Genomic DNA, 16,824 nt, shown 5'->3' on the forward strand with positions numbered 1-16,824 from the left:
TAGGCAAAACAAACACCAACAATAAATAATAAATGCTTCTTGGCCTCAATATATGATATTATAATGATTTCTGTAACATTTTTGTGACACCGAAGACTGAAGTAATGATGCTGAAAGGTATAAACGAAGGTAAGAGCCAGCTCCAAGTGGGTAGGACTTGAGTGCTGCTAAGTGACTAGTACAAACCTGGAGTTTTTATTTATTATGTCTTTTACATGACACACAGTCCAATATGAATGTCTACACCTACTCCACTTCTGGGGCGTGTGCAAAGTTTTGTGAGATTTCTAGCATGTTTAGATCTACAAAATAATGATCCATTCTAGAGAAGAAGAAGAATTTCTGTATATGATACTGGATTAATAACCAAATAAATGCATCATTGGTGAGAAGAGTATTTAGTCAAGAGCATTTAGTATTTAGTCAAATAGTAATAAATGTAAGTACAATGTGTAGAGTATGAAGAGAAAGATAAATACCAAAATTTGCTCGGGAAAATGTGGTGGAAAAAAGGAAATTAAACTAATCTTGTTTGTTAATGCTTTATTCTTTTTGTAGCAATGATAAAGTACAGTACAGAACAGTCCTAAACATAGTAGTCCTGTCGCGAGATGAAAACAGCACACACACACACACACACACACACTAAACATGCTGAAAGTTAAACAGCTTCAGACAATATTAGACATGTCAAACATCGACATTGATAAAGCCTTATACATGCCACAGACTCTCTCAGTTTATTATAAGTTGTCATAATTTCTATTCACTTGACTGATGCTAACAGGAATATTAAGAATGGAAGGGGGTGTGCACAATATTTATGGAGACTTCACAGTGACATGACGGCTCGAAACGATCAACTGCGGGAATTAACTTTTACTCTCGCCTCAAACTTGCTGTAGGGGCTGTAGGCATTATGCAATATGTATGCAAATTAGGGGTGTAACATACACAAATGACCGTTTTGAAGGCATGGCTCAGTAAGTTTGTTGATGGTTTCACTGTTATCCTTTATTCAACAGTGGCCTTCTGAAACAAACAATCTTTAAAGTTCACATGAAATCAAAACTAACAATATTGATTTTGTTAGTTCACATTGGTAGTTTTGTGGTGAACAATTCAACTGTGCATGTCATTAAGAAAAGAAAAAGGTTTGGCCCTGTAATCTAAAATTAAAATCTGGAAATGCACTTCCTGTTTGTTTTCACTCATTCATCATTGTTTTCACTCGTTTACAATCATTCTCAGATTACATCTGTCTGGGGTATTGGGCTTGGCTAACATAACCACGCACATCTAGTTTTTTACAGCGCTATGACAACAAACAGAAATGGTGAGGAGGAGGTGTCTGTTAGGTTTCAATAACTCTCCCGAAACTCTTTTTCTGATCTTTCTGAATTAAATGCCTACTTTACTACATCCAATCAGCTTGCAGTACAAAAAAAACAAGCCACGTCCACTATTTTCTCATTCAATATTCCCTTTCTATTGAAACTACATCACAATATGGGGAGAAAAGTCACAGCTTCCATTTCATGCAGACCTTAAACAAGTCAATGTTTCTGTACAGGGCTTTTTGCTAATTGGAGTAGATAACCGAGTGCTAATAATTCATAATGCAAAATAGGTAAGCTAAATATTTTATGTTGAAATTACAAATATATCAGTGTAGACTTATGACTTGAATTAATTTAGCTCTTACTACTGTAGCCGACCTCCATTACACTGACTCCCCTAAACTGGGTCACGGCACCAATTTGGCCCCATAAAGAGTAGGATTCGAACTGACATTTCCAGCAAAAGAAACATGGGCACACTGACAAAACACTAAAGGTCATAGCCTTTAGCGTCAGACACTAATGGAGCTCTTGAGGTCAGTGAAGTGAGATTTTTCAATGCACAGCTCCTACTAGTGGTCACCCATTACCCAAAACTAGGTTGCTTTGGGGTTTAACCAAAAATTTAATCACTCTGGTGAGCGCCACTAACAAGGGCGACAAAGACTACTTTAGTACTACTCTGATATTGTTAATCAAACTGAGGCCAGCTAGTAAAAGCTGTCAAAGAATACCATGTAATCTAACAAATTACACAAAGTAAATCAGTAAATGCTATTGTCCCATGTTCTAATAGGGGATCTTGGTTTTTGAAATTACGTTCTACAGTATGCAGAGCTCTGCATGTGTAGTGTATAAAACACGGCATTCTTTCTGTACACATTCATTCATTCATTGACTTTTTGGCTTAGCCCCTTTTATTAATCAGGGGCTGCCACAGAGGAATGAACCGCCAACTCCAGCATATGTTTTATGCAGCGGATGCCCTTCCAGCTGCAACCCATCACTGGGAATCACCCATACACTCCAGACAATTTAGCTTACCCAATCCACCTATAGCACATGTCTTTGAACTGTGGGAGAAACTGGAACACCTGGAGGAAACCCACGCAAACATAGGGAGAACAAGCAAATTCCACACAGAAATGCCAACTGACCCGGCTGGGGCTCAAACCAGCGACCTTTTTGCTGTGAGGCGACAGTGCTACCTACTGCACCACCACGTTGCCCCTTCTAAAACATACAAATAAAATAAAAAGACAAACAGCTGAAAGAATTCAGTACAAATGTGTATTATTACACCCCTAGTGCATATGTTTTATATTTGCGGTGTTTTTCGATCCACTTTTCTACTATAAACTCAGCTCGAACCAGTAACATTTCTATAGATCATTTTAGTCTTAGGTCTTTTGAGTTTATTTTTGGTTTGAATAAATATTATACTTTTGTACTTTTTTCAGTGCTACAATACTTTCTCCTTTGGGTTGAGGCTGTCTATATGATCCAGCAGTGGCAGATGGAGAAATTGATCAGACGACAACATTGTCAATGTAATATTTTGCATGCTGACTGACTGGTCATTAGCAAACAGTCTAATGGTGTCTTAATCTACTCCACATTTGGGTTTACGACAATCATTTCACCAAAAAAAAAAAAAAAAACAACACTAGAATTTTTGGGAAACTGTGAATCTAGTTGGCGTCTCTAGTCTCTGGTTGCCTCTGATCAAGTTCATGAACCGTATTGTTCCCAGATATATCTTTTTACGCCACACAGATATTTTATTTTACACTAAAAATATGCATTAAACACTTTGGAATCCAATTCCAAATTAATCAGGTATGAAATTAAAGTCAGCATCAGTTTTAATGTTTATCATAATATCATCAATCTTTTGTGCATGTCTATATAAATATGCTCATAAAAATATGACTCTCACGTGCAAGCGGTGATATTTGTGCAAACTGGATTTATGTTTTTCTTCTTGTGTATGTGCAGGGAGGAAGTGCTTTGTGCTTTGTTCTTTCAGGACAAACATGACCTCTGATTGGTGATGTTCACTGTGCTCTTTTTAAATAGTTCTTATGTGCAAGTCAAAAGTTATGACAATAGGTTTTTGATTTAAAGTCTAATCACATCTGGGTAGACATGAAGTGTCGATCAACATTTACACCTGGTTTGAGATTTGACACAGGCCCAGTTTCTGCCTGGTATTAAAGACATAGTTCACCCAAAATTGAAAATTCTGACATCATTTACTCACCACTCGCTTGTGAAAAACCAGTTTGAGTTTCTTTCCTCTGTTGAACACAGAAGAAGATATTCTGAAGAATGCTAGAAACAGGTAACCATTGATTTCCATAATGTTTTTCCTACTATGGATGTCAGTGGAGGTTTGGAACCAGTTAAGGGTGAGTACAATTGTCATTTTTGGGTGATCTATCCTATTAACACACTTTTAAATGCATCTCTTGTGACCTCTTGTGTTCAGACTTGTGAAACCCTTCCTTATTATTTTGCCACGCTCTACATCACTTTCACAGGAACTTTCGGTCTGACGCACAAGTGAGTTACTGAATCAACAATCCAATGTTAAATGACCTTCAAGTGATCAGGAAAGCAAGCAAATAATAAAGGATGTGGATGGCAACTACAGTTTCTATCCTAATCCATGCGTTTGGGTACAGTGCAGAAAAAACATCCTGTTTTGGCAAATTTTCAACAGCATGTCTATACACAGTACGTTCAATCTCTGGCATTTACATTACGACTGCCATCTGATGTAACACAGTTGTACCTGTATTTAGTCTGTTGTTCAGTTGTTATTGAATTGATGAAAAGTCATCGTGAATCTGGGCCTCAGTTGTCCAAAATCTGAATCCACAACAAAAATCTCCAAAACTAGACTCCAAATCCAAAAAAATCACATAAGAAGATTTTGCAGCAGCAAATGTGGTATGTTGACAACAGAACTGCTGGTTTGACTTCTGGTACTGAGCTGTGCTTTATTTGTTTCTACACTAGCACACAATCAACCTTTCAACCCAAGAAATCTGGTAATGTGGACTTATCTTTAGTCTATCCTACCAATCACATTGGTAGAGTAAAGTATTGGCTACACTGCAAACCATTCACTGTAATGTCAATGTTTGCTAGTTGCATGCGGCAGCATCATTTACTCAGCCTCAAGTTATTCAAAATCAATAAAGTGGAAAGTACACAGTTTGCTGGTGCCATTTTTGATGACTTCTGTAGTAAATAACAATTGTACTGAAGTCTACAGGGACTAAAAACCATTTGGTTCATCAAAATATCTGCTTTTGTGTTTAGCAGGGGCTAGAATTCATTCAGGTTTAAAGGGATGGTTGACCCAGAAATAAAAATTCTGTTATTATTTACTCACCCTTCACTTGTGCAAAAGCCATTTAAGTTTTTTCATTTAAGTATTCAGCTATATATAGCTGTCCTATGAAAATGAAATGACAAATTACATTTTTATCGTGCATTAAGTAACAGTCAGTCATTAAAGTCAACACACACACCTTCATCGCAAGCCGTGAATACACAAAGTTATCAAAACATTAAACTCGATTTTTTTTATATCCTACATATGAAAGAGAAGAGAGCAGGAAAAAAAACTCTTTTTAATTGATAAATACAATTAACAGAAAGTGAAGTTTATTTTTTAAACTAATTTTAAGAGGATCACGTGCTTATGATTACTTGCAGCTGGTCCCGCATTATACAATTTATGATTTACCAATTAGACGATTCCTAAGCCAGAATAAATACCCTAAGTTATATATCACAACCATCTTCGTTTTGAAGAATCCCCCCTTCCACCCCCCTCTCCTCCACCTTTCACAGATGGGTGGCACGGTGGCCCAGTGGTTGGCACAGTTGCCTCACATCAGGAACGTCACTGGTTCTAGTTCTTACAAAGCCAGCCAACGTTTCTGTGCAGAGTTTACACGTTCTCCCCAAGCTCACCTGGGTTTCCCCTGGGTTCCCCGGTTTCCTCCCACCGTCCAAAAACATGCAACTTAAGTCAACTGCCCAATCCAAATAGACGTTTTATAGACATAGACATGCTCCTAATAAGTAAAAAGCTCAAACTCCTTTCTCGCCTTGCAAACAGGAGGGAGTCCCAGGCTCGAGGATCTTATGATGGTACTTGATAGAAAATTAAAGTCTTCTTTCACAAACCGAAAAAAATGCAAGATTTGGGAGAAAAATTAGGCTGTGAATAGAGGGAGAGCATTGTTCATTATGATTGTGAGCTCTATGTAAACTAATAGTAATCTTGTGTCATCTCTTTTGTACTGTTATACATGCAAGATGCCGCCGTAAGTATTTAGTTAGAACGTAGTGTTAAGCTTAACCTAAGTTCGGTGGTGCAACACTAAAATATTTAGTAATGTGTAAGTTGTAACTTAGTGCCCTATTAAGTCACAACTGGGCTATGTTTTAACTTGTGCACTGCTGGTGCAACCGGCCCCTGTTGAACACAAAAGAAGCTTTTTTAAATAATCCTGGTTGATTGGACTTATTGACCTCCATAGTATATATTTCTTACAACAGAGGTCAGTGGGTTTCCTCAACAAGCATTTTTCAAAACATCTTCTTTGGCATCCAACAAAAGAAAGAAACTCAATTAGGTCTGAAAGCACATGAGGTCAAGTAAATGATGAGGTAGTTTTCATTTTGGGGTAAACTATCCCATTTAGAGGGTAAATAAATGATGACAGAATCATCATTTTGTATTTTAATACAAATAAATAATTATGAATGCTGCCTAAAACTTTATGTTTGTGCTTGCATTACAAATGTAATCTTGTTTTTATGCTTAATACACACTTACTAGTCCACTAACAAATGTGATAATCCTGTGTGTAGAAAAACTCCTTTTGTTGACCAACAGATGGATCTCAATGCCAGGTGTAAACAGGACCTCAGAGGCCCTTAATATGTTCCACAGATGTGTTTTGATCATTTGAAGTGCATGAGTACCGTTGAAATGAGAATCTGGTTTGTCCGAGTACTGCTCAAGAACGTAAAGAGCACTTAAAAGTGTCTAGAGGCGATGAGATGCTGAATGATGAGTATTGCCGGGGATACTCTTTTCTTCTGTCAGTCCGTCTTCCTCCTGGCCATGCTGGATCTCAGCATCAGTGTGCACTCTTGAGGAACCTCAGGGTTGTCAATCATGCGCTGCCAGAGCCGCTGCTCCTCCCCGTAGGCATCGTTCCAGTCCACTTCCTTCCCATAACTCAGACCTGCAGGCCACAAACAGGTCAAAGCAGAGCTGCTTCACTCTCAGACACGCATGGTGGAGGAAATTCAACAGATGGTGAAAGAAATTCTGTCATATATTAGCTACCTGGGTGACACAATTTTTGATAGCAAAGAGACAATTTTTGTCATTGATAGCAAAAAGGCCATGAAACATTTTTACAATTGAAACGTTTTGTCTTCAAAAAACTAAATATGCACGAAATGTTGGTTTTATTTGGAAGTAATGGCTTTCAAAACACATTTAGTACAAGAGTGAATGATTTATTGGCTGGTATGTTTGTGTTTGTGTGTGTTAAACTCACCAAGTCTCCTATTACTTGATCAAAACAGTAAAAATGTGAACTAATAATTTAAAATAAAAGTTTTCTTTTATAATACATTTTAAAATGTGATTAATTTATGTGATAGCAAAGCTGGATTTTCATTATCATCAATCCCGTTGTCAGCATCACATGATTCTCCAGAAATCATTTGCACATATGTTGATTTGGGGGTCAACATTTTTGATTATTATCAGTGTGAAAGTATTTGATAAATACAATAAAAACAGTTTTGTTGTGAAATATTACATAAATTTAGAATGAAATAAAATGCCTTTTTTATTGCTGTGATTTAAAGCTGAATTTGCAACTGTCAATATTCCATTGGACAGAAAGAGCTTAACTCTCCTTTTCTTCTTTGCAGAGTTGTCAGTTTTCAAAGCTGTGGTATTCTTTTTGAGTCACCCTGTATAATATAACAGTTGTGCTTCTTCACAATGTAAGCTTTCATCTTCTTTTAAATAGTTACTTATCCATAAAGAACATATAACATTCTTCCATAGTAGCAGTAAAAACATTAATACTCCATACATTGCTTGTACTTCAAAGAAATTGTATTATTTTTAATTTTCCATTGATCGCATCCTGAAAATGATTAATACATTTTATATATTTCTACAAAAATTTGAAAGAAAGAAATTCAACACTGGTAATAACAAGAATCAGAGGAAAAAAACAACAATAAAAATATAAATAAATTACATAAAATGGTAATTAAAATTCAATATGACAAATTTATAATATTTTTGAACAATTAAATGCAGCCAAAATTTCAACTGGCTATATATATATTCTTAAAGGAAAGAAGAAGAATTGTATACACACATGCAGTAAATTTCTATATAAATAGCCAAGTTTCCCTGTTTTAAAATAATTCTCCTTATTCTCCTCAGATCATATATGAAGGCAAATAATACAGCTTGCAATAGTACTGTTATGTCTGAATTATCACTAAACGCACATATCACTGTCCACTTTTAAAATGTCTTGCAGTTTAGTAGAAGTTTTTTTTTCACGCAAGAAGAGGTTAAAAGTCCTAATAGAGGTCAACTATATTAAGAAATCTTAATGGTACAGTACAAAAAGAAACAGATAGAAGGTAAATGGAAATGGAAACCATTGCTAATTATAAACATTTTAAAACATCGTCATCCATGAGGAACAAACCACTTGATCATGAGCGAGTGAAGATATGAATAAAACATCTTGAAATTAGTTTAGCATGAATACAGAATGTGTTGCACGCAGTAATGCTTCATGCATCATTGATGACAGATTAAGCAGACGTTTAGTAAGATCATTAGAGGGGAAATTTGATTCAAACACATTTGGGACCAAATGATTCTATTCATGTGAGTCACAGAACATTTCACAGCAAATCAAAGCTGGACAATTCTGGCATATTAATGTGGGAAATATATATCCAGAGGGGAAGTCAAATTATGGCAAAGAAGTGGATGAAATGGACTTTGGTAGACTTTAGTAAATAAAGTTCCCTCTTTCTCCTCAAAAGTTTTTTTGTTATTATTTTTAATTAAAGTATTTAAACATTTTCGTATGACTTACTTTTAAGTGTTGTTATATTAATTAATATTTAAGTTTTTATAATTGAGGAACTGTAACATAGGTGAAATAAAAATGAAATATTAAATCAAAAACATACAAATTTAAAATCTGAAATATGTTTGCAAAATAAATAAAAAATAAGCACAAAAAAGCATATTCAAACTGTACTAAATTTATAAACTAAACTAAACTAAAGTTTTAAAAATAATTTAACATGAAATTTGTCAAAATATTTTGGTGTTTGGCTTTTGGAGCTGATAAATACTTTTTTCGTGTTTTTGCATGATTAAATTAATTAATTAACTTTTAAATTAATAATTTAATTAATAATTTAATAATAAATGTGTGGGTAATACTGCATCGAAATTAGTGTTGTTTCTTATTATTCACATATTCAAAAAATATATTTGCTTGTCTTTAGTATATGGAAGGTAATAGATTGTTATTTATCATTTAAAAGATTACAATCCCTAACAAACAAATATTGATAGTTATCATCAACTAAAAGAAATGTAAAATACTAAAACGTGATAATATTATGATTTGTTAACTGACATTTTTAGCATATTATCTACTATAACAGCATAAGCATAATACTGAAATAGCAACTTCCATATAAAGTACAAAACTGCATTTCAGTATTGATTTCACACACTTTAAATACAGAAAATTTTGACTTTGTTATTTAAAAACAAAACAAAAAACAACCAAAAAAACAAAAAGCAAACAAAACACCAAAACAAAACAAAAGACCAATAAAAAAAATAAAATAAATAAAATAACAAAACAAAACAAAACAAAACAGTATGAGCGTTAAAAAATCTGACCTGTCCCGGCGCCGAGCCTTACTCCACCGAGGAAGACATTGCTGGCGAAGGGCTCTCTGTCCCATACGGTTAGCTCCAGACACACACTGTCCAGATCACTGTGCTGCAGGCCGCAGTAGGTGAACGTGTGATTCCAGCGTGGGTTTACACTGCGCTTCACCACCGCCGTCTTGTGCTTTGTGCTCTTCTTGTCATCCGGAAGCAGATATCTGATAATACAGCAAGAAAGACAAAAATAAGATGCATGTGAGTCTATGATGCATTCACTATAATGAGCAATTTATAATGATTTCTGAAAATCACAGGAAAAAATGACACTTTCTACTACATTCGATTAAACCGTTCATTTAAGCTGTAAAAAACTTTCACAAATTGGACATGTTTGACTGTATTGTTGACCAAAGAAATGCTTTGGTGAGCAAAATATGATTCTTTTAAAAACATTCAAAAATCCTTACTGATCCCATACGTTTGACTGCTGTGTTTATGAGCTCACCCTTTGACGAATGGGTCAGAAGAGCCTCCTTTGACGGCTGTCAGGTTTTTTGCCTCTTTGACCAGCAGCTCCACCATTCCTCCTTTAGGAAGAGTGATGGTCTTCTTCTTTCCTTTAAGAAATCCCTTTTTCACTGAGGAAGAGGGAAGCGCTTGATTAAACAGACTAGTAAATGCTCGAATTGCTGATTCTCAATTATGGTCTCCCTACAATTTTAAAAAGCCACTAGAAACATATTAGAAAAAACATTAGATATGTTAGATACTCGATTTAAACCAAAATCCAAATTTATTACATTTTTACATTGTCCTAACAGGGCCTAAAACTAAAACTCACTAAGCAATAAATGTGTGTAAAAATTGCTTGAGAATGGTTTATTGTAACAATCATTGAGTTTAAAATGATTATCAGATTTCAAGACATTCATGTAAGCCACTCCAGATAACGGTGTTTTCAATGCCTCAGATCAGTTTGCGTTGCATATAATGTACATTTTAAAATGCATCATGCGTTAATGTTTTTCCCAAGCTTCTAAAAAGAATAGCTTAAAGTTTCCCTGTGGTTTTTTATGGTTTCCATCCAAACATGGAGCCAAAGTTTGCAAAGGTTTGCCAAAAAAATGAATTACAGCCTCGTGCCAAGGCACGCCTCCCACCAGTGCTGATTTATAGCCATATCGCACTGCTACTCGTGCGATACTGCTCATAAATAATATATTAACTTTATTTACATTAATATTTTCCCACAAGTCCAAAACCACCTCTCAATTCAGGAATTCTTATAAGAAATGTTGCATGTCAATAACTAATTTCTCACGCTATATTTCAAAATGCACAACATTAACAGCCTGATGGAAACCCAGCTATTGTAACAAAAACAAAGTAATAATACCCAATTTATTATTTTTCAATTATAGTTATTTTATATAAAAATAAAATTAGACACACGTTTATAATTTCAAGAGTTCACACTTAGATAATGCCTGACTATTTTAGCAGGTTTGGCATGCTGTCCTGGGTGAGAACCCTGAGCTCAGAGATAGATGAGCCCAAGGCTCCCACCTGGTCAATAAGCAATAGGAAGGATATGAGATCAGGTAGTTCTCGATAACTTCCCAAGGATAACTGCGCTAGTTTGTATGTAGTAGGTGCTTGTGACTTCAATTTTGTTTCATGTGTTTTATATTAGTTAGTGATAGTGATGGCGTGCTTCTCTTCAATTATTTTGTGAAACTTCACTTATCAAAGGATTTCCAAACTTTACTGGGCTTAGAGGCAGCCAATCAAACCTGTTTCTCAAACACTGCTGTTCCACAGTGTAACCCAATGCATATAATAAAAACAGCAAAGGGGTCAGGGGTTGCCACAGCGGAATGAACCACCAACTTATCCAGTATATGATTTACACAGCGGATGCCCTTCCAGCTGCAACCCATCACTGGGAAACATCCATACACTCTCATTCACACACATACACTATGGTCAATTTAGCTCACTCAATTCACTTATACCGCATGACTTTTGGGGGAAACCAGAGCACCCGGAGGAAAACCCACGCAAACACGGGGAGAACATGCAAAGTCCACACAGAAACGCCAACTGACCCAGCCGAGGCTCGAACCAGCGACCTTCTTGCTGTGAAGCGACAGCACTACCCACTGCACCACCCTCGGCTAGTCACAGTTGTGGTAAAATGTTCATTTAAAAGCCCTCATATAAATATCCTACTTTTCTGTTTTTAAGGTATAAATTTAAGATATGACAAAGTCTTCTGCAGTAACAGAAACGTGACAGAAGACTAGATTCTATAAACACCTTAGCCGCATTTCCACTATCAGGCCAGTGCGAAATATTATAAATAATATTTCAAACCTTCTCCGGTGTTTATTGTTTTTAGAAAATATCTAAAAAAAATTTTCAGATAAGCCTTTGTAAAATGAAAGTTAAATGGCTTTAAAACAAACGGTTTGATTTGTGTATTGTATATAGACTACCCACATTGTTCTAGCTAGCTTTTGTTTATTTTATATTGGTTTATTTATTTAATGCGATTTTATTATATCCGATATTTGTAATTCTTTAAATTATATTTCAATATAGTTTAGGCTATTTTATCAAGATATCACACTATACTGTTTAAAGTCTACGAATGTGGGCACGTAATTTGTTAAGTTTTATGTCTTTCGGTTGTATTCATGTTGTGTATTATTATCTCCAAAATAAATAATAAAAAAGCCGCGCAGCATCAACACAGCTGTGAAGGGAGCGCTCTTTTTCTCGGTCTCACACACACATACAGGCATTTAAACGTGCACAAATACACCTTTTAAACTTAACAAAAACTCTCGAAAACCTTTACTGTCTGCTATGTCTTTAATATGGTGTAAAGATTATTATGCGTCATTGAAACAGCAAAGAATGGCACTAAAAATTAAAACTACTTTATTATTTTATTTATTTTATGCAACACTCTTACGTTTAAAAGAGAAACATACGCAAATCGTGACGTGATCATACGCAAAAAGACCCCATAAGGTTAGATGTTTTCTTTCCCTTATTTATTTATTTATTTGTTTGGCACATGTACTCATGTGCGATCGAAAACTGTACTCGCCTCTCCTTTCACTCTGCCCCGAAGCCCCAGCTGGCCCTCTTTGGCCCAAGGTATTCGGCAAGCCGAAAAAGGCAGTCCGCTGGCCCCAAGAAAGCCCCAATTTGGCCCGGTTAGGCCCCAGAAGTGACAGTGGAAACGCGACTGGCCTTGGCTCGCCCTGGCTCGCTCGCTTTAGGCGCGATAGTGGAAACGCGGCTATTACCATATATCACTGTTGACATGTACAACCCCACCACAACATAAGAATGCCTCAATACCTTATGCAATTCTAAGTTTGTCTCACACAGGTGAGTAGGCATGACAAACCAGTTGTAGAAAACACACTTTCATCTCTGACACTTTAACTGACACTTGCACAAGTTTTGCACCAGACACTTTCTTACAATCACTCCATATCTCTAAAAGACACTGTGCATTTGTGAAGTGTGCTTCACACAGATGAGTGGGCTTGAAAAAACACCTGAAAAAAAAAAAAAACCTCTTCTCTCTGTAAAAAAAAAAAATCATTAAAAAAATACACTCCACCCTCCTTACTCTAACCCTTAATTCTCTGAGCACAAACAATTCCCTTGTGTATTAAGCACTACTGTGTGTATTGCCTCTTCTTGTTGAGTCACTGAATGCTTCCTCAATTGAAGTCACTTTAGACAAAGCGTTTGCTAAATAACTAAACATAAATATAAATGTAAAAGGTACCTTGTACTTGGTCCAGAGGCAGAGAGACGTTTCTCTCTGCAGGAATGTACTTCAAAACCACCGTCAGTTCACCTTTATAGTGCATCACTGAGTCCACATAATCAGACTCAATCTGACACAAACACAAACAGGTTTCATCACACTTTTAAACACATCAATGCACTTCTTCACCTCTCTGGCTTTATCCCTTTATTTGTCTATATGTGTGCGTGAGCTATACTCACTCTAGGCTGCAGAGCAAACCATTCTTCTATCTGCGTGTCAAACTCCCAGGAGTCAAAGGTGAGCTCTGTTTCCCCCAGGAAGTTGTTGTGTCCAAAACGATCATGATGCCAGACTGAGACCTGCAGCGTCCGCGTCTCCAGCTGAGAGTGACTGACCACGTACTGCACAAAGACACAGACTCAGATAAAAGCCTTTAAATCAATAGCTCATCAAACCCAACACAAAACACGGTGAGCTCCTCTTACCCTCAGGTTCTCATTGAACACTGGGTTTGTGCTGTTGCTTTTGATGCTGGTTTTGCGCTTGCTTTGACGGGACTTGTCTGGCAGCAGATAGGTTTTAACATAGCTGCAAAGATACAAAACAACACTTTTGCTTCTGTACAATATCAGCCTCCAAAACATCAATATTACATCAATATACAGTTGAAGTCAGATTTTTTAGCCCTCCTAAATTATCAGCCCGCCTGTATATTTTTCCCCAATTTCTGCTTAACCGTGAGATTTTTTCAACACATCTCTAAACAATAGTTTTAATAACTCACTTCTAATAGCTGATTTATTTTATCTTTGCCATGATGACAGAACATAATATTTGACTAGATATTTTCAAGATACCAGTATTCAGCTTAAAGTGATATTAAAAAGCTAGTCATTGTATAATGAAGGTTTGTTCTATAAACCAAAATAAAAATATTGCTTAAGAGGGCTAATAATATTGACAGTAAAACGGTTTTAAAAAATCTAATACTGCTTTTATTCTAGCTGAAATAAAAATAATAAGACTTTCACCTGAAGAAAAATATTGTAGGAAATACTGTGACAAATTTATCCCCTAACTGTTTGCCAATATGTTTTAGAACAGAATTAAAAATTTTACTATATGTTTTAAGGCATTAAATGGTCAGGCACAGGCTTATCTTTCTAACCTTATTACTGTTAAAATTTCTGACAAGTTGTTTAAGGTTGTCGAACCAGAAAATGTTAAAAGTCTCCAGATCCAAACTAAAGAAAAAAGGAGAGCGAGCTTTTTCTTTAGTAGGTCCCAAAATGTTAAATGGGCTACCTATTTTTTTTATTAAAACAATCTCTTATGAATCCTTGTTCAAAGGAAACTCAAACTACATCTCTTAGAAAAAGCTTTTAAATTGAGAGGAAATTGATCTTATTGTGCCTGTCTTTGTTTCTGTTCTACATGCTGCTGTTTATTTTTGATAATTTCTAACCCAAGGTCAGCAACTGTTGTTTTATTGCGATTTATAAAGTAAAGTAAGTTTATTACTCTGTTGATCATCGTTTGGGAGATATTTGAAAAAGAAAAAAATATATCATCAAATATATCATAATTAAACTATATATTAGACAACAAATAAATACTGGAGACTGGATTAAATTAATGAAATGAAAACCAAAGCTAAAGCTGATTCACTGTCAATAATTTGTTATTTTATAAGCTATTTGGTTCCTTTTCATTACAAAAACTATTTATTTAGCTGTAAAGTGGTCGTATACAGCCATTTAACCTCAAAGGTACTACAATTTTGGAAAATCAGAGGACAAAATGACAATTGGGTTTGTATAATTTTGTTCATTAGTTAAAAAAGACCTGTTTATCCTTGTGTATACTCGACACGTTCGCTAGTTCATTTGAGTTCGCATGGTGAATGTGACGTCATCGTAGAGTTTGTAGAGTTTTGTTTCGGGTGCGTACTACATGATTTAGGCTGGTAGAGCGCACAAAATTTTTTGAGACTCAAGCGAACAGTTACATTAAAAGAGTTTAATATGTATCACTTTAAACATATTATTTGTTTGATTACTGAACAACAATATTTGAACATATCGGTTTACAATATACTAAAGCCCTATTTCTCTAGGCTTTATTGGTGATAATGGTCAGGAATGTTGGACCATTATTGCCTTTTTAGCATATAAACAGAGGACAGAAACTAGAAAGACAGTAATGTGTGAATTGTGGAGTGGGCTAAATCTATAAAAGAAAACGTCAGTATTTTTACGTTTTTATTTTTAATTGTCAGTATATCTTGCCATAATAACAAAATATACTTGTAGAGCAACCCATGTTCTGTTGTCAGTGATATTTAACTTTATTAGTTAGAACTGTCTCAAGAAGAAAAATTCTTGAATTGTTATAAAAATCTAACAATGGTTAAAATAAATTATAAAAAATAATTAATTTAAAAATCTTAAATGATATTATTGATATGATGTAGTTACGGAAAATTCCTACTTCTCGGTTTATCCATCTGATGTTACGGTGGGTTTCTTTTGGCTGCCCCCTGTGGTTTTAAAGTATATCTCTATGGCGAACGCTTCAAGTATAAAAGCTATGTCCAGCCTTTAGAAAGTTATACATCACAAAAAGAAAACACTGAAATTTGTATTGCAAAATAATATTATTAACATCTCAGCAAAGAAATTTTTGTGCTAATTTTAATTCTAATACTAACTAAAATTATAGTGAAGACTAAAAATATAAAATATTAGAAATTTGTAAAAAATATTACAGCGATATATGTAATTTAAGTGATCATTTTATTTATGTATTACAACAACAACTGACTCTAAAAATGATGAATGTCAGAATTGTCTAATCTGTTTAAATTAAGTGAGAAAACCAACACACTAAAATGAAGTTAATGCATTGCCACCCTACATACACGAAGTGCAGATCTGCTCTGCCAGGGCTCAAAGCGAAGTGTATAGCAGTGTGTGTGTGTGTGTGGCCTTACGCATCCGTGCGCTGTCTCCTCTCATCTCCGGTTGCTAGGCAGCGGCACTCGCGGACGAGCACGTTGAGAGCCCCTGTTTTATAGCTGTAAGAGATGTTGAGCAGGATCTCCCCCGAAACCCGAACACTGCCATAGTCCCCCGTCTCACTGTACACACTCATCAGACTGTTGATGCTGGTCTGCAGAGCACAGATACATGTGGGGGTGAGCATATGATCACAAGCTTCTGCTGGCATCTACTGTGCCCTACACTAATGCTGGTAGCCTTGCTAAATACAAGAAGAAAGGCTGTGAAAAGAATGTCTGTGTTGCTTAACTCTTGTGATCCTTTACTCAAAATGTTAGCAGAAAAAAACTTTCTGCTTTCTCTGAGAACAAACCGCTGCAAACAGCACCGTTTTACATGTTCCTGGATCAGCATATATGCTGATCTAGGGCACAGCCTTTGACACAGTTTAGCACGAGGTACTTTTGAATAGGCTTGCTATTGTATAGATCACTGGCATCCTTTTTTATGGTTCAGGTCTTATCCTGCAGAATGTACTCAGTTTGTCTAAATCAGGGGTCACCAACATGGTGCCCGCGGGCACCAGGTAGCCTGCGAAGATTACATGAGTTGCCCGCGGACCTGTTCTAAAAATAGCATACCATAGCACCACATACCAGTAAGCCGCATTTAATATTTGTTGTAGCT

General features: G+C 35.7%; 1 protein-coding gene across 3 annotated transcripts in view; it reads right to left on the bottom strand.

Annotated features, from left to right (window-relative positions):
• Positions 1-528: 528 nt before the first annotated feature.
• The window catches only part of sytl5 (synaptotagmin-like 5), a 46,297-nt gene continuing 30,001 nt past the window's right edge, over positions 529-16,824 (bottom strand). For all 3 annotated transcript variants that reach the window (XM_021478985.2, XM_681527.10, XM_073912819.1), the window contains 7 exons: positions 16,131-16,309; positions 13,624-13,726; positions 13,378-13,539; positions 13,154-13,265; positions 9,845-9,977; positions 9,349-9,557; positions 529-6,616 (listed from right to left, as the gene is read on the bottom strand). In XM_021478985.2, coding sequence (XP_021334660.1) covers positions 6,471-6,616; positions 9,349-9,557; positions 9,845-9,977; positions 13,154-13,265; positions 13,378-13,539; positions 13,624-13,726; positions 16,131-16,309 — 1,044 coding nt within the window. In that variant the 3' untranslated portion in view covers positions 529-6,470. The remainder of the gene's footprint in view (positions 6,617-9,348; positions 9,558-9,844; positions 9,978-13,153; positions 13,266-13,377; positions 13,540-13,623; positions 13,727-16,130; positions 16,310-16,824) is intronic.

Source organism: Danio rerio, chromosome 9 (genome assembly GCF_049306965.1).
Source record: "Danio rerio strain Tuebingen ecotype United States chromosome 9, GRCz12tu, whole genome shotgun sequence".
In the NCBI taxonomy this organism is placed as follows: domain Eukaryota; kingdom Metazoa; phylum Chordata; class Actinopteri; order Cypriniformes; family Danionidae; genus Danio; species Danio rerio.